This window comes from Apis laboriosa, unplaced genomic scaffold (assembly GCF_014066325.1).
Source record: "Apis laboriosa isolate Shangri-la unplaced genomic scaffold, ASM1406632v1 scaffold19_cov150, whole genome shotgun sequence".
In the NCBI taxonomy this organism is placed as follows: Eukaryota; Metazoa; Arthropoda; class Insecta; order Hymenoptera; family Apidae; genus Apis; species Apis laboriosa.
Window position 1 is genome coordinate 2,700,561 of NW_025222278.1, and position 24,473 is coordinate 2,725,033.

The 24,473-nt window shown below is 33.7% G+C and overlaps 1 protein-coding gene across 6 annotated transcripts in view; it reads right to left on the reverse strand.

Annotated features, from left to right (window-relative positions):
• LOC122712173 overlaps nt 1-24,473 on the reverse strand; it is a 79,695-nt gene that overhangs the window by 13,764 nt on the left and 41,458 nt on the right. For 2 of the 6 annotated variants that reach the window (XM_043931592.1, XM_043931596.1), the window contains 8 exons: nt 21,957-22,353; nt 20,807-21,188; nt 18,450-18,665; nt 15,232-15,768; nt 14,914-14,925; nt 13,690-13,983; nt 12,061-12,364; nt 9,608-9,880 (listed from right to left, as the gene is read on the reverse strand). In XM_043931592.1, coding sequence (XP_043787527.1) covers nt 9,608-9,880; nt 12,061-12,364; nt 13,690-13,983; nt 14,914-14,925; nt 15,232-15,768; nt 18,450-18,665; nt 20,807-21,188; nt 21,957-22,353 — 2,415 coding nt within the window. Of the gene's footprint in view, nt 1-6,727; nt 6,820-9,607; nt 9,881-12,060; nt 12,365-13,689; nt 13,984-14,913; nt 14,926-15,231; nt 15,769-18,449; nt 18,666-20,806; nt 21,189-21,956; nt 22,354-24,473 lie in introns of all 6 variants that reach the window. The other 4 variants (XM_043931597.1, XM_043931594.1, XM_043931595.1 and 1 more) reach the window with 4 other exon arrangements.

The following is a 24,473-nucleotide window of genomic DNA, read 5'->3' on the forward strand; positions in this document are numbered from 1 at the left end:
GTTGTTGTTGTTGTTGTTGCGGGGTGAAAATTTTCAAAATGTTTCGAAACGTTTTTGCGTCAATAACATTTGCGCATTATGTTACGAAATTAAGGAAAATAGAATAAGAAGAGAAGGTTAATAATAAATTTTACGTGTCTCGAAGTATATCGTAATTTCTTTGAAAATCATAAAAATATCGCGTAAAAGAGGATATATATATAAAAAAAAAAGAATCGAAAACTTGTAAGATTTTTCTTATAAACACGTCGTTTCAACTTCGTGACCCTGATCGCTATGAAGGCACGATTGGCAGTGGCACGTATTGTTCGATTAATGACAACCAAACCATGCGGTGGCATCGACTTGGCACACTTCCGATTTTATCGTCCCGGCGACGATCACGTTTCTCTATAAATTTCTGAATATCGGAATTGGCATTGTTCCGGAACCCAGTAATTGTTACACTTTACACAAAACTGACAAAACTGAAAAATAAAATCTACGATACGTCGTTTCCTTGTAGATTATTCCTTATCGTTCTCCTCGCGTATTTAGCATATTTTTCAATTTTCCTTTAATCTTTTTAGATTTCATTAAAATATATTTTCAACGAACACTTTTTCAATGCAAAAAAAAATACATGTGTTTAGTAAGTTTGTGTTCTATGAGTTTTATCGTAAAAAAAAAAAGAAAAAATAAATAAATTGAAACGCTAAAATACAATTTAAAAATTGTTAATCGATTAAAAAATTAGATAATTAATATTAAAGTATGTGTTTCAATGATATTTCACCTCATAATTAGTAAAAATAAATTTTACCTCAACAAGTAAAGACAAAAAATGAGATGAATAAATGGGAAAGATTGAATCGTGGAATATTTACATCGAAAGGGGGGATGAGAGAATATGAAATTCAGATAAATAAAAGAAGAAAACGGTATCAATGGATGGATCAATATTTAATTACAAGGATCATATCCCGAAAGATTGAACACGCTAAACTAATTACAGGTATATATGTATAAGCTGAAACACCATCGTTCGTGTGGAAATCTAATTTTATTGTCATTAAATTAACGCACACACCACGGACAAATTTGGATGAAACAAGCGCTCTAATGTACGGCTTGTTCGACGTCGTGGTGGTTTCGATAAATCGGTTACAGAAGACGAAAATCGTATCTCGTGTATTCAAATTGGATATTTTCGTCCTGTTCGTCTCACGGTCACGCAGAAAATAATTATCGAATGGCGACCGTGACTTCGTTCGACAAAAGATTCGACGATCTTTAATTAATCATCGTGGATGGAATTTTTAGAATAAAATTTCGTTTCGCGCATCGTTCAAAGCGTATTTCCCTTGGAAAATTTAATTATCGAATTGAGGAATATTATCAATATGTTGTAATTGTATACATTTCTTATTAAATTTTTAAATTCTCTAAAAATGTTGAATTTTGACTAAGTGAAAGGAATTTTCGAAGAAAAAAAAAAAATCTTCATTTGATAATTAAATTAATGCGGAATAATCGTATTTACGTATTAATAACCAGCAAAATGGCGATTAATGGTTATTGCATAATCATTGTGCGCGGTTCACGTTTTCATTACACGTGCTATCGAAAAATCCTATATGTCACTGGGCTACACGAGTTGCGCTATGACGCTAAGCGCATTTCATCGAAACGATGATATTAAAACGAGAAATTTTAATAACGATCGAAGAATGCAATGTAATTTGTAACGAGACTTTATATTTTAAATTACAATTTTTATTTTAATTTAATATTATAATATTAAAATAATTTAAACGGGTATAAGATTTTTTTTTTTATATACTTTCTTTCGTTTTTAATGCTTCTTTATATTCCTAATCTTTTTTTATAATATATAAAAAATTATAAAAATTCAAATATACTAATTGACCATTAAATCGATTATTAAATTTAACTAACGAATATTTTTGTTAACATTCTTAAGTATTATTAAGTTTTGTGAAATAACTATTTTTTTTCTTTTAAATCCTTCTATTTTAGCAGAAAAATTGATCTTGTAACAGAACTTGTAAAAATAGTTTCGAACGAGAGAAGATCACTTTACGGGAAATTTATGGTTTCCCGTGTAAGTCTTTGCGGAAACAGGTTCACCGTGGGAGTTTCGAAACCGAGAAAATTTTCTGGTATCATTACACGTAGCAAGTTTTGTACGCAGCCAAAGAGTAGAGAAGCGAACCGCTTTGGGATACGTTTCATAACACAAAGTTTGACGCCACTGGGGACTTCCTTCCGTACCGGCAAACATTCGGGATACCAATTTAATTATTCACTTAGGGAATTTCCCCGCTTTTTCATTTCCCATCCTGTTTTCTCGATTCGCGAAAGTACGAATCATATTTATTTATCACGATTCAATTGATCGATCGATCGCCAATAAAAAAATTAATGATATTTGTAATCCGCGATGGACGATTCGTCGTACCGCCATTTTGAAATTCGGTAGAATCACAAATTTTCGGCGTAGAACGCCCGATGTTGAAAATTTTTCGTTTGTTTTAAAAAAATTTCAATCTGAAAAAATTTGATTGACTTTTCAATATTTTTATACAATTTTCCAATTTAAAATCGAGTTTCAATGAAGAAATTTTAAAAAATATATTATTTAAAATATATATATATCAATTGTAATTTGCAAAAGAATGAAATTCTTTTAATAAAAAATTCTAAAAATAAAAATTTTTGAAGAAGAATTTTTTGTTCAAGTTTTTTTTCATCGAATTTTTGCGTACGTTACAAATATCGAAAATATAGTTTGAACAATATTAAATGGTGGTTTCTACAAATTTTTACAAATTTGTATAAAGATCGAAATAGAAAGATTCTGTCTTTTCTTCTTTTTCATATGTACCTTCCATCTACTTTTTACTTTTCGTTTCATCAAAAAATGAAAATACAAATTCATAGGTTATTTGAAACTTATCGCAGTGTAAATGTTTCTTCTCGTTTAATTAAAAATACTCGTACAGCGACATATGGTATTTCTTTCGTATTTTTCATTGAATAAATAAACGGAACATACACACGTTATATCACGTTAAATAAGAGATAAAATAATTCTGTACAAAAGTATAAAATATAAATACATTTCTCATAAATGCATAAATATTCACCAACCGTAACGAATTAAATAATAATATACACATACACACGTGGCATTTGTATCCGCTTTTTCGTTATTAAAAAGCATTCATAATTATAAATCGTATCTCGTGTCCAAAGAGCGATCAATTCCAATAATAACACCCGTTATAATTTACCATGGGTCTCGGCGCCAAGCCTCGTAAGGGCCTGTCCCTCCCTGCACCAAACTCTGAGCATACATTTCAGCAGCTCCTCCAAGGCTCTCTTCAAGGACGCATCCTCTCCAACCTCCGTGGAACTCTCGGAGACAGTGCAATCGCACACCATCTCGATCCACGCGACGACTTTCAAACCACTGCTGCTACTATCGAAACTTCGTTTACAACTTCCGCTTTAATCACCTCTAATCTCACGATTACTCTATCCGCACNAAAAAAAGAAAAAAATTATTAATCCTCTTCTCGTTCCTCGAAAAGAAAAGAAAAGAAAGATTCTTCTCGAACGAGAAGACACTTCCAAAAAAATCACTCGTCACGCGATTTATAAACCAAACGTTTGCAACTTCCGGTTCTCTCTTCTTCTCGCTCAGCGAAGAAATTCAAAGATCTCTCGAAGATCTTTTATCGGATTCTTTCGAAAAGTTTCCTTTTTTTTCTTTATTTATTTATTTTTTTTCTTATCTTTCTTATCGAGAGAAGACTTCTTCTTTGGAAGAAATAAAAAAAAAAAAAAAATGAGTGCACACGCGCCACCGGGAACGCGGGAGCCGGAGACGAAAGCTCTGCTCTTCCGAGGAGGATGCCTTCAGCCGGCTCGTGGAATGCGACTCGCCGCCCTGACCCACTGACTGCCGGCCAAAAGCTTCTTCTTCCACTCGTCCTTCCCCTCGGCCCCCTTCCTCACAGCCAGCTGTATTCAACTTTGGCTTAACTTCGGCGGGAATATTCAGACGGCCGCGAATCTATGCCTCCGCGTATACGTGTTACAGTAGAATCCACTGCTCGAATACATTGCTCGAAATTGTATCTCGATGATACCGGATCGATGTTTCCGGTATGTGGTTGAAGGGAGCGGGGGGGTCCTCGATGGATGCGGTTTTCGGTGTTATCATTGAATATGGAATCGAGAGGGGCGAGGAGATTAGGGGGAGGAAGTTGATTTTCGAATATTTGGATATAGATTTTGATATAGGAGAGAGGAGAGAATTTTGAATAATAGTAATAAATGATATCGTCATCGAATTAAATTGTTCTGTTTATCCGCGATCTGTTATTTTATCTCTGGAAATTACATTACTATTTGCTTCTACGTGAATAGATTGTTCGATCGTTTGATTTTAATCGCATTAAAGAATTTTAAAATTAGAAATCGTTTATAGATAGAATATGAAACAACGAACGTTTCCTTTCCCTATCTTTCATTCAAATAAAATTTCACGAAATATAATTTTACTTGTACACTTTTCGTCCCCACGTTGTTATATAGAGGAATAAAAAGATTGAACGTATACGTATATGGCTAGGGTTTTCCAAGTTTTCCTTTCACGACGATTTTCCCGGAAAATATTTCATGGAAGATAATGGAAATGAAGTAACAATATTTGGAATATAGTCTATATTTACTTGTATGCACAATCGATCTCGAATAACGCTTATAAGGGTAATTATGATAATGAGGTCTCGAATTAGAAACACCTCCATCGATCCGATTCCCATTCAGAAATGAGAAAGTGAGAAAGTGAGAAATTCAAGTCGCGATAATGCACGTAACAAGATAAAATTTAGGAAATACGAGTGCATCTTCCAATCAAGCAACGACCTTATTCGTCACACGCGCCAAATTGACGCAGACTCGTAGGTAGGAAGCGTTGCCACCTACCAGCCGGACGCTCTTTCTCTCAAGCTACGCCGTTCCGATTATATTTAGCCCGAGTATTACGCGGTGCTTATTTAAAGAAACGGGAAGAACGATTCCCTCTTTCCTTCTCTTTTATTCACCTCATCTCGTCTTTTTCCCTCCTCTTATCCCTCCATTTTCGCAGTTATTCCCTCACTCTTCCTCGGAGGAAGCCATCCGCCACCTCCCCCCCTGCCCCCTCTTCCTTATTCCCACCTTATTCCACGATACGTTCGTGTATCGTATGTCGATACGGGGGAATCGAATCCTCTCCGTCTCTCTGGCCACGTTTCCACGGCATTCTTTCGCGATGCGTCGCCTCTTCGTGGAGTAAATTTTAGTTACGGCCCTCCTCCTCTTTCACTCCAACTATCTTCGTCGCGGATGGAATTCCTACGTTTTCGTCGCACACTTTGTAACACTTTGTACTCTCGCGATGAGCAGGGAGAGAGGGAAGGAGGGAGGCAAGGAGGGACGGCTGGCTTCCACAATCGATGTCTCTCTTTCTTTCTCCCGCGTTGATACACTGGACTATTACTCTGGACTGTGTTTGTCTTTCGTCTGAGTATATGGTTGAAGTTTACTCGCTCGGCTTAGCTCGATGGCGACTTTGTTTAATTAGGTTCGATTCGATTTAAGTTTTTTTTTTTTTGGGAGGGAATGGGTGATGTGTTAGAATTTGATTATTTCCATCTTCTTATTAGATTTATTTGTAAATAAGATAATTTTTATTCGCTCCGTATATTCTGACGATTTGAATTTGAAAAAGAGAATAATGAATTCCAGGATTGATTTTGTAATTAAAGGGTTAAAAAGAGGATCGTGGTTATTATTCTTTTTTTTTTTTTTTTAATAAATATAATTTATATAACATATTTCAAATAATTCCAAATGTATCTAACCTTCTGTTCTTTTTAACGTGTATTTCAATCATTCGAAAAAGTTTTACAATATTAATGGAATAAAAGTCAAACGTGGCACAAAGATATATAAATATTCATTTATGGAAAGTTGAAACTATAACGAATATAAAAAGGTATGGAAAAATAAAATATTTTTACTTCGGTATCACTTTATCATCTTTTTCCATGACAATGCTCTTTCAATTAAGTTGTCAAAAATGATTTTTATTCGTTAATTATAAGAAAAATTATTATTTGAATTGTATTGATTTATTATATCTTTGATTATTATATCTTGATTTATTATATCTTGTATTGATTTATTATATCTTTAATAAATATTTTACTGACATATAAATTATCAAAAATTTATTAATATATTATTAGCAAGTTTCCCTATACGTTGATGGAAAATTTATAATGGAAAAATTATAAGGATAGTTGTTCAATTAATAATTATACAATACCTTTCCTTGAAAGATAATATTTGAAAAAAATTTTTGCTTCCTATAAATTTCCAAACAAAATTATTCATAATTTAAATTGCATTCCTTTCAATCATAAAAGTTAAGCTATATCTGTCATACTTAACATTTCACATATTAGTTTTGCTTTTGAATATCCTCCTTACCTTTATCTCTCTTCATATTCTGCATACTTATATACATAGTTTATGGTATGAATTTCAAAAGTATGCTATACTTATTTTTCACGTTTCGCATACGTACATATAATATAATTTCTAACTATGTTATAGAGATATCGATATTTTATTGTGTAACTTGATGAATAATTTTTTGTATACCAACTTTTACGTTGATCTGGAATCCTCCAAAGGTGTCCCATAAATATATTATCACCTCGTACAGGTAGACGGAACGACGAAAATAAAATAACTCATCTAAACAAAACAAAACAAAAAGGAAAAAAAAAGTGAAAAATTATTCAAATTAAAATTTGTATTCGTATAGAAACTTTTCATATAGTTCTTAAAAAACACGATGTATTATTTTTTCGATCACGAAAAGAAAGAGCAAATAAACCAACTCTTTTATTCGTTCAACAGAAGATTAAGAGTTAGTCCATTAGCAACGTATTAACTTTAGACTGTGTCGTAAAACAATGAAAGCAACGAGTATCAAGTTAAACAATCCCATCGTAAATCTATCCCCAGCGTAAACTATGTACTCAAGCATCCTCTTTAGTCTCGTGTTACGCGAAAAATTTCGATTTATTCGTGTGACTTATCGGGGATAATTCTCCTCTTTTCCTGGGCCATAACTATCACGAGAAGCTTGTCGACACTCGGCACACAACCTGTAACATCCAGCATCTTTGAAGGGATGGTAAATGCCCGTTGCAATCTTCCCGGCGGAGGGCATAAATTTAGCGACAGCTTTAAGATGTTACACAATGAGAACGGACGAATATGGCGGATATTTATTGCGAACATAGCAGTTCGAGATATCGACCACGATTTATCACGAGTAACGAAAAATATTCAACTTCAAGCGCGATCAATTACTTTTGGCCATTTCGTCCTTATTTCGTTATTAATCTCGCATCACAATTTCTCCTCACAATTTTTTCCAAATGTTTTCCATGTACATATTAATTATTATTTTATAATTATAATTCTATAATTATATATAATTTTTTAATTGTATTTTATAATTATTGTTTTATATATTGTTTTATAATCCTAAGCTTCTCCTTCTTCTTTTTGTTAAAATCCTATTTCAATATAGCGATATCGCATGTACTGGCTTATTTTCCTGCGAATTTATAATATATTGTAAATTAATTGCAACAGTTCAACAGTAAATTGAGCCATTAACATATCGAAAGCTGTATTTTAGCTGTACTTAATTACGATACGCACACGTATCGTTGTATATCGATAACCAATACGATTGCAACAACAGATTGTCAATAATAAACACCGAATGAATGTTTTTCTATGGTAGTCGCGATCGTTTAACCATCGTTTAGGAAACAGACTAAATTTCCAAGCAAAAAGCAATCAGTTTTTGCGTAAAATACTCTTGATCCCAATTGCGAGCCTCGTTGTTAAATATAGTCCGCTAAGTGGAATGTATTTAAAACGGTTTGTTTTCGAATGATCGGTTCGTTCCGCTCAAGTGCATCAGATTTATTTTAAACGAGCCTTTTTTTTTATGCTGGACAATCATCTGATTAACGACACGTAACGTCTATCGTTCATAACCTCGTTTATTTTTCGCTTATTTCTTTGATAATTAATTCGTATCGACAAGTGGTGATAAATTGCTGTTATGTTTAAAACACATTTTTAAAATTAGATTCAATATATACATATATTATGAAAGAATGTAGTGAATGTAGTTTCTTTCTATGGAAATTTTATTTCTAATTTTCACACAGGATATTTAACTTATTCAAAAGTTGAATGAATGGATGAGAATTTTATGAGATTTAGTTTTTGTTAAGCTTACATTTTAACAGAGTTACGCGTTGAATGAAAATGTTAAATTCAATTAATCGATTATTTTATAAAGCTCGCAATTAATAAAAAGAATTTAGATTGATGTGATTAAATTAAATAAGTTAATTACATGTATGAAACGTTAAATCATTAATCGATGATTAAAAAAATATTAATTGTCGTTACTTTGTAGTAATAATTTCATTGAAATGCAATTTGATAGGTAGAGAATTACAGGATTTAATTGTAATTCTATTTGTTATACGAATATGTGTTACATTATACGAAAATTATTTTCAATTGTTACTGGCTTTCGAAACATTTATATCCACAGTATTTGCACAAGCATATTTTAATATACAAAAAAAAAAAAATTTATGAAAATTGATTGAATATATTCATACTTTTTATGCGTTCATTTTTTTTTTTATTGACAAAATTTTCTATGAATATATTATTTTGCAGTATAATAGATACACGAGATAAATTATTCTGTTTTGATAAACTATCAACGAATGAAAAGAAAAAAAATTATTAAATTATTATTAAATTCTAAATTTTATCGAAAATGCAGTATTTTCGAAAAAAAAATTCTAAAAATCTCAATGTTTATTGTTAAGAATATATAACATATAAACAGCGACTATGTTATGGTTACAAGGTGAATTATAAATCGATCGAATTCAGCCTTGATTATAAAGCCTTCATTTTAAATATTCCAGTATATTTAGAAAGATAACCTTTACGTTCAGATTTACTCATCGAGTCTGAAGTATGTCCGCATGAATCGAGGACATTCCATTCAAGATCGATTATTTGTATTAATAAATGCAGAAAATCCACGAACAAGAGAATATGATGTAATCCTACACTAATAACAGAATACAGATAATGATCGTACGTTAGAAATATTGTTCCCTTCTACTCAATTTTCCAATCTTTTACACCGAACAATATTTCAATATTGACTTCACGTATATACCATACCATTACTGCGATTCGATTTTTAAAAATACTATATGAAACGTTGAATAAATTTACACGTTTCCCATATATACGTAATCCTTAAACGCGTGAAACAGAAACGAAGTAACCCAAGCTGCTGCGTATATCTATATAGCTTTAATACCATAAAACTAAAAACGGAGAATCGTCGTTCTCTCCACACCTAATAAAAGAAGTTGGCCAGCGTGGAATAATGAGAGAATGGTGTGGAACAACTCACCGAAACACTTGGTCTGTATCCTCTTATACATCTCCCCGCTGATCTTTCGGTGCACTATCCTCTGAGTCGTCGCCTGATACTTTTTCCTGAAGTTTCTCTCGCTCTCGGTCGACTCTTGCGAGCCCCTCCTCTCCTTCGCCACGCTCTCCCCAATTTCGTCGTCCGTTTCCCTGCCGTCCGGCCTCTTCCACACGTGGCTCTCCTCGAAATCGCCGATGTAAATCCACTCGCTGCTCGTGTACGGCTCCACGTACGTGTCCTCGTCCTCTCGACCTTTTAGACATTAGAACTATAAACAAAGAGTTTTGGAGACGGTAAAAAACTTTCCACGAGAAAAATTTTCGTGGACGTGTTGTCGTTTCATATCGAGAATGGAAGTTTCTTGAAGATGTATAGTATATATATATATATAGGATTTGTTGAATCTTTTTGGTGGATTTATATATTATTCGAAATTTTTCTTATTCTTCATTATTTCCAATATTTCTGTCTTAAGAAACTAATATTCCATGATCGATGTATTATTTGAACAAGTAATACAAATTATAGGTTCGAATTTTTATATTTTAATCCAAGCGTATATATAATATATATTAAATAATAATGAATATTCATTCTATTATTATCGAACCATTTTATTAATACGCAGATGTTTTACGTATTAATGAAGGATAAATGATGTCCGGTTGTTAAATATTTTTGCGAATTGAATATATTCCGCGTATTTTCTGTACGTGAATGATTTTAAATTTTCCAACAATGCCTTTTATTTATTTTTATTTGCTTTTTATAAAATTTAGAATAAAGTATTACAAAGTGAACCGATGCACCCTTTCTCGTGTATTCGTGTTATTCGAGCACCGAAATATTATATTTTAAATTACATTTTACGCATTCAACATTTTTTTAATCTCTACTGACTGAATTTTTATTAATTTATAACCAACATATTTATATTTGTTATTTCACTTATCTCCAATTATATTATAATTAAAAACGTTATATATATTTTTTTAATAATCGTAATCAAAATTTACTAACCAAGCAACCTCGTAAAGCGTGTACAATTTTCTTCCCTAATTTTACATCTCGTTCTTTAATGTTTTTTTTTAATCTGTACTCCGTAGAAATTATTATTCGATCGATCCATAATGAAAACACCGGGTGAATGAAATAGATCTATTAAAAAAAAAAAAAATTAATAACACTTTGTTTCTTGATTAAAATCGATCGAATCTTAACAAACGGCCCGACGACTAATTACCTTAAAGGAAGACAAATGATACGAGAGAATCAGGATGAACTTTTTTAATTAATGAACGCCGCGGTATTTCGCTAAATTTTTTTTTTTTTTTTTTTTGTTTTAAATCGCGTTTTCATTAATGTAACTTTTTACAAGAGGGTGATACCTATCCACTTTTATTATTCTCGTTTCACGGAATACTTTGTACGCTCATTTACCTTTCATATTCGTGCCAGAATATGAAAGCAGTTAATAAAGTTAACAAAGTTTGTGTAATGTTTTTTTTCAAATTTTCTTTTTTTTTATCGCAAGAATATTTTAATAATAAAATAAAACGCGATAAGAAATGGAAAAAGTTTCGTTGCAAAAACCTTTTCAAGTAATCCTTACGTAATAATGATAATTTATCATTTATTGTTGTAACCAATGATATTGGTAATACCAAAAAAAAAAAAAAAAATTAAATTAACTCGATAATTCCAGTATGTTGAATTCTATTAATTTTAATTATATTTTGAAGAAAATTTCTGGAGTCATCTAACAAGAAAAATGTCGTTATTAAGAGAGAGACATACGACAAGCCGTAAAACATTTCCTCCAGAGTATTAAGATTTAATACATCCTCTCATGTCCGATTCTTTTCCCATTACTCTTGCACCACGATATATATTACCAAAGCCTTAATCTTCAATATTCTCGTATACAATCCTAGAGATATCCCACGAGATTTCTTAGATCTAATCCCTTTATCTATATCTCTCTAGTAATATTTCACACGTACCAAGGGATAGTGGAACACTCTGTATACGTGTATAAAATTTTATAAAACGTGAATTGAATCAATATATACAATTCGTGATTGTGAAAATCACAACAACTAATATTGTAGATTACCTATAAGATATAATAACATATAATACAATCCATTCTCCAAATTATGCGATTCCAAGATTCTGTTTCGAATCTTTTATCTTTATCTAAATTTATTTCTCGTGTTAAAATTCCAGCACAAGCTGGATAATAATTCCATTAACATCGATACTTTACAATTATGAACGCTTGAACGTCCATCCACAACTCTTGGAAGTATCAATCTGGAAGTAAACTTCCAAATGAAACTTGATCCTAATTAATCGCAACAATATCAATTGCGAGAAGAAGCCACCCCCTCCTTAAAACATCCTTACTTCGATATTATACCAATACCAACCAGTAAGGATCTCCAAGCTGACATCGGTGCTCCTCGCGTGAAGCCTCTTCCTTCCAGCGGCTGTGTCGTCGATGGAACCTCTGCTCCCTCGCCTCGACGCCACCCTCTCCTCCGATTTCGCCCTGACGTCCGATCTGCCCGCGCTGCTGCGCCTGTGCCGCCTGTCCCCACGATCCTCCGACCGGTACCTCTTGTCGAATTTCTTGTAGAGACGGTGGCCGGGCACGTGCTTCGACGTGGAGGATCTGTGCCCTTCGGGGGAGTCCGCGAAACCTGCCGGCGGTCGAACGATCTCTTCCGAGACCTCGGGGTGGAGCAACACGACGGCACGCACGATAGAGAAAAGAGGTAGATAGACCGACAGATAGAGAAGACAGATCGATTCGAGATTCCATATTTTTCTTTTTCTTTTTTCTTTTCTTTTCCTTCTTTTTTTTTTTTTTTTTTTTTTNTTTTTTTTTTTTTTTTTTGGTGGTTGCTGGAGACGGTTCAGTTTTAAGTCGAATTTAAACTGATTGATTCTTTTATCTTTTTTTTTTTGGAATAATTTTTTGTTTTTTTAAGGAAACATCTTTAGGAAGAAATCTTAAGATTCTAAAGATTCTAAAGAAATTCTAAAGATTGAACAGTAAGTAGTTATTTGTAAAGTTATCTCGGTTCATCTAATCGAAACTTACTCAACAATCATGGAAATTTCTGTGCACCAAATTTCATATTTGTTTTTCACTTTTAGAATCGATTTTCCAAAAATGTTTCATGAATATTAACACCCAGAGTGTTATGTGGATTTTTATGAGTTTCTTTTATCTAATTAGCGATTCTTTTTTTGAAATAATTTTTTAAGGAAACATCTTTAGGAAGAAATCTTAAGATTCTAAAGATTGAAGAACAATTCATCTAATCCAAAGTTGAAGCGCTTGTTACTCAACAATCATCGAAATTTCTGTGCACCAAATTTCATATTTATTTTTCACTTTTAGATTTTCGATTTCGTTCCAAAAATATTTCACGAAATATTAAGCCCAGCGTGTTATTTTTATGAGTTTCTTTTATCTAATTAGCGATTCTTTTTTTGAAATAATTTTTTGTTTTTTAAGGAAACATCTTTAGGAAGAAATCGATTCTAAATATTGAAGAACAATTCATCTAATCGAAAGTTGAAGCGCTTGTTACTCAACAATCATCGAAATTTCTGTGCACCAAATTTTACATTTCTTTTTCATTTCTAGAATCGATGTTCCACGGAAAAATGTTCCACGGAAATGTTAACACCCAGCCCATGTCACGTTACTACGTATTTTTATGCGTACACGTGAGAAATTGACGCCAATCACCAGAAACAAGTAGGAAGAAAGGAAGAAATTCAAGACTGAAGCAACGGACTAACCCACTACTCTATACCACTACTTGATCTAATTCGTGACACTCGACTTATAATATAATATAACCTCGATCCCGCAAAATGGAAAAATAAAATAAAAAAAAAAAAAAAGAAAAAAAGAAAATAGGGAGGGATTGAGACCTGACGAAGAAAAAAAAAATACAGCCCCTATCGTGTACCATGCCTTCGAACTTGCTTCCTTTCGCAAGGAGGAAACCTTGACAAAACACAGCGAATGAATAATTTACCTCTCTGCCGCAGTGGTGGCAATGGGGGGCGTCAAGGGCGCCGATGGTCAAGCATTGGTCCGCCCCCTCGCTGTAGAAAACACTGTCGCTCCCAGGGCTGACAGACCTCAACGATTCCGCTGAAAGAGCCTTTAATCTGGCCTCGGGGCTCTGCGACTCGACAATCACCGCCCTTTGCCCGTTGTGCCCCGGACTTCGTTGATAACGGCCCGGGCTCAACCTCGAGCACATTATGTCGTCCGCCGCTCGCGACCTCCTTCGTGGCAGGCTCCCCGTTATGGCCGCGTTCTTGTCCTTAAATGCGAACGTGGAGGGGGAGGGGAGGGTTAGTTATTGCCATTGTATCCTCGTGTCGAGGCTCACCCCTTTGAGCAAGTCGAGGAGGGGAAACATTTGCAACGAGTTTGGGGAAATTGGAGTAATTTGAAAAATTGTTAAAATTGTTAAATTGTTCCCTATTTCACGTTGCACGAGTAGATCGAAGTTTTCTGAATTTTCATCCTGAGATGCGTGATTAAGGTGTGCATAATTTTTGGAAATACGATTAAATATTTTTGGTGTCTTGGAAAAATGGTACGATTGGGGAAATTTTATTTAAAATCGAAATATTTGGATTCGTAAGAAGATTTATAAATTTTTTAATGAGAGAAGATAAATTTTTTTTTTTAATAATATTCGATTTGTTATTTTTTAAAAATATTCTTTATATATTTTTAGATTTCAATCAATTTTCTTCGAGCACATGTCTACGCATCTCTTCGATCAGTTCTTTTTTTTTTTTTTTTTCTAATAATTGATTCGTGATGGAGAGGTTTAGTACCACTTTTCCACTCAATTCTACAATTGTTCTCGTGCCGATATTAATTAATTGTGCTTTGAAAGATTTGATCGAGTGCTTGATCTGTATTTATACCTAATGGGAGTTTCAATTAATATAGTTCTTAAATATATTAATAGATTACACTATTATTTTATCGCGAAGAAATTGATATTATTTTTTTTAAGAAATTTGACATCTCGTGTTCGCGATAAATATTATAAACAAGAATTGGAGTACATTTATCAAACATATTAAAATATTAAACAAACACCATGCAGGATTTTTAATAGTATTTAAAATAGTTACACACAAATTTCGTACTTTACGTATAAAAATATTTTTTAACGTTAAAAAAACGAAAGGAAAAAATTAAGAAATTTAAAGAATTTGAAAATATGTCTTACTGGAAAATCCCACTGATTGCCAAAAGATAATTTCATATTGAATATTATAATTTTCCTCCCAGATATTACAAAAAATATTTTATACTACCATTATTCACGAAGAATTATATTTATAATACATTCTCAAAATTTCAAATTTTCATTAATTTGAAAATATATACTTATACATCACTGTTTCACACGTATCTTGCTCCAATATTTTCGAAATACAAATTAAAATTTCACAATAGCTCAATATCTTTCGTGTTCAATGTACAGAATAAAATATACCATTGCAAAAATAAATAAAATAGGAAAAAACAAGTATTCAAATATTACCTCGTTACTCCTTCTCCTGGTAGAAACATAACCAGTGGTCTTCCTCCTGGGACTCTCCCTCGTCCTCCTGTGCCTTCCATCGGCTCCCTCGCGGTGCAGGTGATGATGATGGTGATGGTGCATGTGATAGTGGTGGCTGCAGCTGGAATCGTCCGAGGTGGGCACGTGGCCGCCATCCTCCCCTTGTTCCACGCGCCAATCCTCCTTCTGTGGGCTCCTGCTAATTTGTTGCTGTTGCTGTTGCTGCGCCTGCTGTTGCGCCGATTGTTGCACGGACATTGTCGCGTCCCGCTTCCTGTTGTTCTTGTGCGGGCTTCTCGCGCTCGTCGATTTCCCCCTCGGCCTGTGACGATGGCTCGGCGTTGGACTCAACTCAACGCTGTCCCCGTACGAATCCGCGCTCCGTTCCACGCCCGCGCCGCTTCCCAGAAAGTCGAGGGAGAACGTCTTCCTTCGTCTGCGCCTCTCCTCCTCGGTCCAACCGCGCAGATCCGGCGGAGACTCGGCGTAACCGCCCGAAGAGGAGCGGTGGCCTTCCTGCAACCGAGTTATTGCCACGGATTGTGCGAATGATGGATACTTTCGAATCGTGACACTCAGTTTGCGCTGAGAGTGCGCGGCTACTCTTCGATGCGGGTGGCAATTCGAAAGATATTTATGTTTGACTCTTTTTAGAATATCATTTCAATAGAATAGGTTTCCTTAGGTTCTTTATATGTAATATTATGAAGTGGAGAATAATGTACTGTCGAATGGCTAGGTTTTTTTTTTATCTCAAATTAGACCGTGATCGCGGAAATGAAATATTATTTTCAAAATTTTTGTAAGGATGGAATACGGTAATGGAATTAGTTAGAGTTTGTGAGAGTCGATCTGATGCCAATTCGAACGATATTTGTATTATTTATGCGGATTGTGAATCATGGATACTTTTGAATCGCGACACGTTTGCGCTGAGAGTGGCGACTCTCTGATGCGAGTGGCAATTCCAAAGATATTTGTATTTATATTTGATTCTTTTTAAAATATCATTTCAATAGAATAGATTCTTTACAAAGTGTATAATAATGTACTGTTGAGCGATTAGGTTTTTTTTATTTTAGATTGTGAAAATTAAATTGTAATCACGAAAATATTATTTTCAAAATTTTTGAGTGTTGTGAGGATGGAATACGGTAATGGAATTAGTTAAAATTTGTGAGAGTTGGTCTGATGCCAGTGGCAATTCGAACGATATTTGTATTATTTATATGGATTGTAAATCATGGATACTTTTGAATCGCGACACGTTTGCGCTGAGAGTGGCGACTCTCTGATGCGAGTGGCAATTCCAAAGATATTTGTATTTATGTTTGATTCTTTTTAAAATATCATTTCAATAGAATAGGTTTTTTACAAAGTGTATAATAATGTACCGTCGAACTAGGTTTTTTTTATCTTAGATTGTGAAAATTAGATTGTGATCACGGAATGGAAATATTATTTTCAAAGTTTTTGTAAGGATGGAATACGATAATGGAATTAGTTAGAGCGAAGATGAGTTTGCAAGAGTTGATCTGATGCGAGTGACAATTCAAATGATATTTGTATTTATATTTGATTCTTTTTAGAATATCATTTCAATAAAATAGATTCTTTACAAAGTGTATAATAATGTACTGTGGAACTAGGTTTTTTTTTATCTTAGATTGTGAAAATTAGATTGTAATCACGAAAATATTATTTTCAAAGTTTTTGAGTGTTGTGAGGATGGAATACGGTAATGGAATTAGTTAAAATTTGTGAGAGTTGGTCTGATGCGAATAACAATTCGAACGATATTTGTATTTATGTTTGATATTTCTTTTTAGAATATCATTTCAATAGAATAGATTCCTTACGTATAATTTTATGAAGCGTAGAATAATGTACTGAATAATGTGTCGAATGGCCAAGTTTTTTTTATTTTAAATTGGAACGGAAATATTATTTTCGAGTTTTTTAAAGTTGATAAAATTTTTGAGGATGGAATACGATAATGGAATTAGTTGGAGCGAAGATGAGTTTGCGAGAGTTGGTCTGATGCGAATAGCAATTCGAAAGATATTTGTATTTATGTTTGATTCTTTTAGAATATCATTTCACGAATTCCTTACTTATAATCTTATGAAGCGTAGAATATACTCAAAGTTCAAAGTTTAGCTAGGTTTTTTTTTATTTTAAATTGTGAAAATTAGATCGTGATCGCGGAACGGAAATATTATTTTCAAAATTTTTGAGTTTTGTAAAAATGGAATACAGAAATGAAGGAATACAGAATTAGTTGTAGTAGCGAAAATGAATTTGATTTTGTTATTATTGAATAACGAAATTATTTCTATTCATTGAGAGATTGATGATGAAGAGGAGGAAATGCAGCGATGAAAGTAGAGATGGTGAAGAATAATAGGCAACGAATGTGAGAATACGTTATTGTAAGGTTTGCTCTCAACGAAATAAGAAAGACATCGAACGACATTTTATCATGTGATACTTGCACTGACAAACCGAGGATCTTAATAATTGCTTTATTATTAAAATAGACTTTAATATTCGACAAATTTTCTTCCTTTATACGTATAAATACATGAAATAATAAAATATATAAATTTTACACGTTAATTTACGTGTAAGATCATTTTAATGCATTTCTTAGCTAGCTAAGAAATTGGTTAAAAAAATATGAATTTTTGCATCGATAAAAAAAAAAAAGAAGATAACATTTGTGCTATAGAACGAAGAAACTATTTTTATCCTTCCTCCCTGGTTAAATTAATAAACATTTCATTAACCGATCAACCTTTCTTCTACTTGATCCCGCAAAACATGGATCCCTTCGAATGTGAAAAAAAATTCACATTTAATCTTCCAGAGATCGTAGCTCAACTGGAGCGAGAACTAATTCGACACCATTAACCAAAATTCGAAAATTGCAATATCCGTGACAACTCTCTCTAACAACTCCTGCAAAAAGAAAAAAGAAAAAAAAAAAAAAAAAAAGAAAGAAAGAAGAACTCTCATCATCGTTTCACATATTTCGTCACTTTAACATTACCGAGCTTAAAGATAGAATCGATTCGTTTCGTAAAAACGTGTCACGTTTTCTGCCCATCATGGAAGAGAAAGGAAAAATTTCGCGCGGCGAGGCAAAAGTCGATCGAATTGGCCGATTGGAATTAGCTTAATTATCATCGTCTTACGTCATGATCCAGCTCCGTCTCGGAGGTGTGTCCGCTCGGCGGTGCCGTTTGCTGCTCAACCTCCTGACCCGGATCTGTCATCGCGTCTTTCAGGTCGTAACTGCCCGAACTGCTGCTGCTCGTGGACCTGGCTGGTGACGGGGGTACCTCCAATCCAAATGGAATTTCCGTTTCCTCCAATATCGGTGGCGGGCTGCATGGCTCTTCAACGACGGCCTGACCCAACGACAAACCGAAGCGAAATTTACTTACAGTTTCGTAATGGGAGCGTAACGCGGAGGTGAGAGTTTTTTTTACGAACAAAGATTGCTTTGTCGAAAAATTGCGAGTTGTTAAAGTTTTTGGCCAATTTTAGAAATTTTTGTTCAATTCGAATAAGAATTCTTCTGGAATATTGATAAATTTGAAATATGAAATATGAGATGGGAAATACATTGTGATTGATAATTTGGTAAAAATAAAAATTGTAGAAAGTTGGAAAATATAAATTTGATGAAAAGGATCGAAAAATCTGGAAGATTAAACGTAGAATTTTTTATTGGCAGGGAATAATCGTGGAATTTTAATTTTCCTTTCTTTTTTTTTCTTTCGTGTAACGAAAAATTAACAACGTAGGTATACGTTGGTACTTATTTCTAGATTTACACGTTTTTTTTTTTTCTTTATACACGGCAAATTATCTTTTTTGCCTTATGCGATATTTTTAAACGCAGTCTCACAATGAAAGATAAATTAGTTTTCAAAAAATTTAATAAAAGAAGAAAAAGTTAATTAATTTTGTAATATTGCGAACATCGCGTTACATTTCCTATCGATTTTACATTTTTAATTACTTAATTATGACTTATGCAGATAATTCTACAGTCAGATTTAAACGTTTAATTATTAATTTTTCAGAATTTTTTCTATCCGTATTCGTAAATTTTTTCAATATTAATGCAAATTTTATCTCATTATATTTCTGCGACCGTTGCAGATAAACCATGCAGTATATTCAGGTCGTTAAGTTTCATAAATGCAAAATTTTAACTAATTGACCATTTCTCTGATAATCTGCGATAATTATTTTGTTTATACGAGACTATTTTAATACACGTATCTTAATATTTATGAACGAAAATACAAGTACACAAGTGTTAATAATTCACGTTTAATTCATTATTATATTATTATATATCCCTTTGCATGGATCACGGCTCATTTTCTTCACAACGAGAATCTTATTGCGCGTAATAAAGTATTTAAAACACGAAAGAGAGAGAGAGAGAGAGAGATATTTCATTTAAATTCAATTAAAGAATTTTAAATAATTTTATTCACTTGATTTATTTTAGAATTATTGAAAATCGATTTAAATAATAAATCGATATATAACAGTCGATAATTATTGAAATAATTAATGATCGATAATCGTATTCACGGGTAATCGAAAACTGCAAAAATATACAGAATCGAAATATATATATTACAGGTAAAGAAGATATATATTTCGTTAATTCAATTATAAAGTATCTCTATATAAATCTATCTAAAAAGAGTATTCACGATCTAAATGTTATATCTATTTTATCTCGCTCCTCCTCTCTCATTTCCCCGCCATCTTTGCGAAGAATTTAATTCGATTATTTCGAAATATTTTCCTTTAATTTAATCCATTAATTATCCTCTTTCGTACAATTTTAACTTTTAACATCTTTTCTCAATTTCCCGCGCATTTTCTTACTGTCGATCACGTGAAATAAAATTTTTCCCCCTTCGTCCTGATTTTCTTATTTATGCACGAACATATATATTTCCCTATTCAGATCGGCTGTTCCGTATTCATTACAGCGATATGTGCTGCAAATAAACATCCAAGATTGTGCACGTTGCTCGAATACCAATGAACCGTATCGGCCTCTAATTGCGCATCTTTCACGAGTTGCGCTCCACACAGATAAAACGAAACCTTACCTTGTCTCGAGAAACCTATTATATCGACAATGCATAAATCATATATATATATATATAAACTTCACGCGATATCAATCTCAAAACTACGAAAACAAATTAAATTCAATAAATTCAAAATGAAAACGAACACCGATATAAAATCATAAAACTTAAAGCTTAAAACACCGAGAGAGAGAGAGAGAGAGAGAGAAAAAAATCCTACGATTCGAAAGAAATCTCCGAAAAAACTCGGCGCGAAATGAAAACTTGCCCCATATATATATACACACACACTCTTATCGGCGATTTCTTTCGAAACTTTTCTTTTCGACAAAAGGTTCCCGAACTCGGGGAAAGAAAAGAGGATAATAGAGAGAGAGAGAGAGAGAGAGAGAGAGAGAGAGAGAGAGAGAGAGAGAACTGACCTCGCTGCGAGCCAGGCTGTAAATGGAGCTGGCGCTCTCGAACGAGCTACCCTCCGCGGCAGTGGCTGTCGCCGAGGCCGAGGCCGCTGCGCTCGACGTCTGCGGGGGCCTCGACCAGGAGCTGGTCGTTGCGGAAGTGCCCGTAGTGGTCCCGGTCTCGGTCGAGGTGTTGGCAGTGACGTAGTCCTCGGTGGTCGAGGTTTCGGACAGGTCCGTGTTGGTCCGACCGCCCGAGTCGGTCCGCGCCAGGCTCAGCCCGAACTCGCTCGAGGATTGCGACTGGGGCTGGGACAAGGGGGGCCCGGGGCTTGGACGACGGAATCCGCCTCTCGGCCTTCCGTTCATCGACGTGACGCACGATTCGACGCTGAGAAGTAATTGCCTTTAAAAATCGCTTCCGATTGTACACGGGGTGTCTCTAGCACGGGCCGACGTTCGATGGTGTTTTGTTGTGATCGAACGGTGTACGCGTGTGATCGTCGATGATCTCTGTGGCTAATCTCTCCGAGTTCTTTGGAACTCGTTTTTTTTTGAAACGGTGGGTAAATAGATAATAGAGGTTTAACCCTTTGCACTCCAGGCCTGTTTCGCTCGGTCGAACCAACTTTAGACTCAAATCTGCGTTCGGTCAGTCTCATAAGATAATTACTCATAAGATAAGATTACATAAGATAGTAAAGAAGGAATCTATTTATGAAGCGATATTCTAAAAAGATCAAACTTAAATAAATATTGTCGCCATTCAAGTTGCCACAACAATCTCAGGCAGTGGTCACTGTTGGAGAGCAAAGGGTTAATAATAGAGGGGAGGTTTAGATAGAGGGGTAAACGTGTAACTTTTACCAAAGTCGAGGTTATTTAACCTCGAGGTAATTTAACGTTGTAAGCACGTGCAGTATTATTATTTTGAACGAAAAGAAGTCTCTGATTGCGAAGTTCGTATCAAGGGAGATCTGTAATACGATAGGTTAGGTCCTGTATAATGTGGCTAAACATCCAAAGAGGATTCTTAGCGAAGGATTCTTCTTTCAACGATTGAACCCAAAATCCTTGGTATGTATATTCACTTGGTGAAATTTAAGGGGGGTATATTCGTATGGCGAGTAATATGGAAATGAGTGTGATGATATAAGACCCAATGATAGATTACCTTGGCGTTAACGGTTGGATAGGCGTGGCAGCCTCGAGGCGTATCCTTGGACTCGATGGGCGCGATTCCATCGTCTCTTCGATATCGAGCGCCTCCGTGTCCATCGAGGAACGTTGCTGATGCTGGAGAAGCAGTAGGTGCCTTCTCCTCGAGGACGGTGTCAAAAGGGCCAACGAGTCTGCCTGGAGCACGGTCGCCTGAGACTCGTTCCAAATTCCGTCGCTGTGGTCCCTCGTGACGTCGTTCGTTAACGAATCGCTCGATGCGAACGGAGATGTGATCATACCGGATATCCCGGTTCCAGGGCCGAAAAGTAACGGGCAAATTTGCCCGGTTTGCCGCAACGGACGTGTCGGCGACTCGTAGTCCTTCGGACTTTGTAAAATTCTTCGTGGCGCTGCAACAACGGGGTTATTTGTTAAATTATTATTGTATCATTGTACATTTATTTCAGATTTGTAAAAGACTTCAACAGACAAATGAAGATAATTCGAATGATTGATACAGAGGGCGGAAAAAATTATTATTTGGAACTGTGAATCATTTGCTTTGTACTTATTTTGTTTACGAAAAATATTTAAGGATTTGTGCTTGATTTTCTTCAAAGTTCAAGTATGTCGTGTATCGACATATCTGGAAATCGGATCTTTCTCTGTAAATAATGTAATGCGAATATGCGATAACATGTTTGAAGCAAATATTTTAGAAAGGAATAAGACGAGATAAAGGTGATACTATTCGGGTCAAGTTCTGTATCCCTGCTCTTTATTTGCTGCACGATTTGTTCTGTTACCCAACTCACTGACCCATACTTTCACCTTAAATCCGATATTTGGACTGGCTACCTTTCGCGCTAAATTGTTTGAAAAATTTGACGGCTTTCGAACGTCAAAGTTTAAAATTGGCCGAAGGGATAGGAAATAAATGTAGAAAGAGCAATTTTTTGTTTTTTTTTTAAATTAAAATTGACAAGCGAGGAATAAACAAAAGAAATAAACGGACGTGGATATAGTTTCGATAAATCTATTTTCACGGAAAAAGTTTAATGAAAATTGTAATTTCGATGTGTAATTATTATTAATTTATGCTTTTTATAAAGCATAAGGTTTTTATTTTCGCGCTATTTTATTAAATTTTCGAAAATAAGAAAAGGATAATTTTACAAAATTTAAAGTTTACGAGTGAAAAGATTGAAAATTGAAAATATTCGTAATCAAATTTCATTTCTCAATTATATTTTTAATCGTGGAAATAAATGAGCTAGCAATTGAACTGGAAGAGAACTGAAGAGAATTTTTATCAATTGTCGACATCAATTCGTTTTATAAAATTAATTTTGATTTATTTTAATATTGCCGTAACAACAAATCATATTTATGAAACATTTTGTCGTTTATGTAATGTAATTTTTTTAATTGCTTGCAAAAATTTCTATATTTCATATGAAATTATATATTTGACAAAAATTGTTAAAACTGAAAAATTTAATGAAAATTTTATTATGATAATTTAATATGTGACACGTTAAGCTGTAATTACGTAAAATATTTTTTTCCATTTTTTATATTAATAATATTTAATGTAAATATAAAAAAAGTTTCAAAAAAGTTTTATAGAATAAAAAGTTATTAAAAATATATAAAAATATATATATATATTATGAAATATGAAATAATATCCCAATTATAAATAATTTAACTTCATTACGAACATAGAATATGTTTAGGATGTTAATGTATTGCTTGAAACATTATTGGAAGATCGATTTTATAAAGCAAACATAAAAATTAGTATATAAAAATATTGATTGAAACTTATTTGCAACTCATAAGAAATTGAAGTTTAACAAAGTTAAACGAAGCGAGATGAAGATAGAGATAAATGCTCTGTTACACCAACGTGCCACAGCGTGGCGCTGTATGTCATTCTTTGTCTCGCTTCGATACAAATCTAATAATTGCTTATAATTAATAAACGAGCCTCAAGCAATATTTTTGGTTATTATTTTGATTTTTAGAATCGACTTTCCAATAATATACGAATATATTAATATTCTGTAATTTATTATTGTGATGAATTGTGTATTATTTGGACACATATTTGATATATCATTAATAAATTGAGCTTAAAACATTTGCAGAAATGGCAATAACAATGAAAAATAAATACTCATATACGCAGGCAACAGTGGTTAAATAACGTAAAATTTTTACGTGATCTAAGCTAACTATCTTTTTTCCTTATTCAAAGCATCGTCTACGAAATTGCTAAAAGCGAAAGAAAGAAGGAAGAGAAAAAAGCACAATCCAATCTGACTGAGAAAAAGTCTTTCTTCGAGCATGATACAAGATTATAAATCGTCGAGAGGTGAGATAAAGAAGAGTAAAAACAGGAAATGCACAGTAGTAAGAAATTTGCATACAAGAAAGAAAACCTTGCCAACAGACGAAATTTAGAAATTTCGTGAAAATATTTAGAATTGGTAATATAATTTTCGATGAAATTAATTCGAGAAAC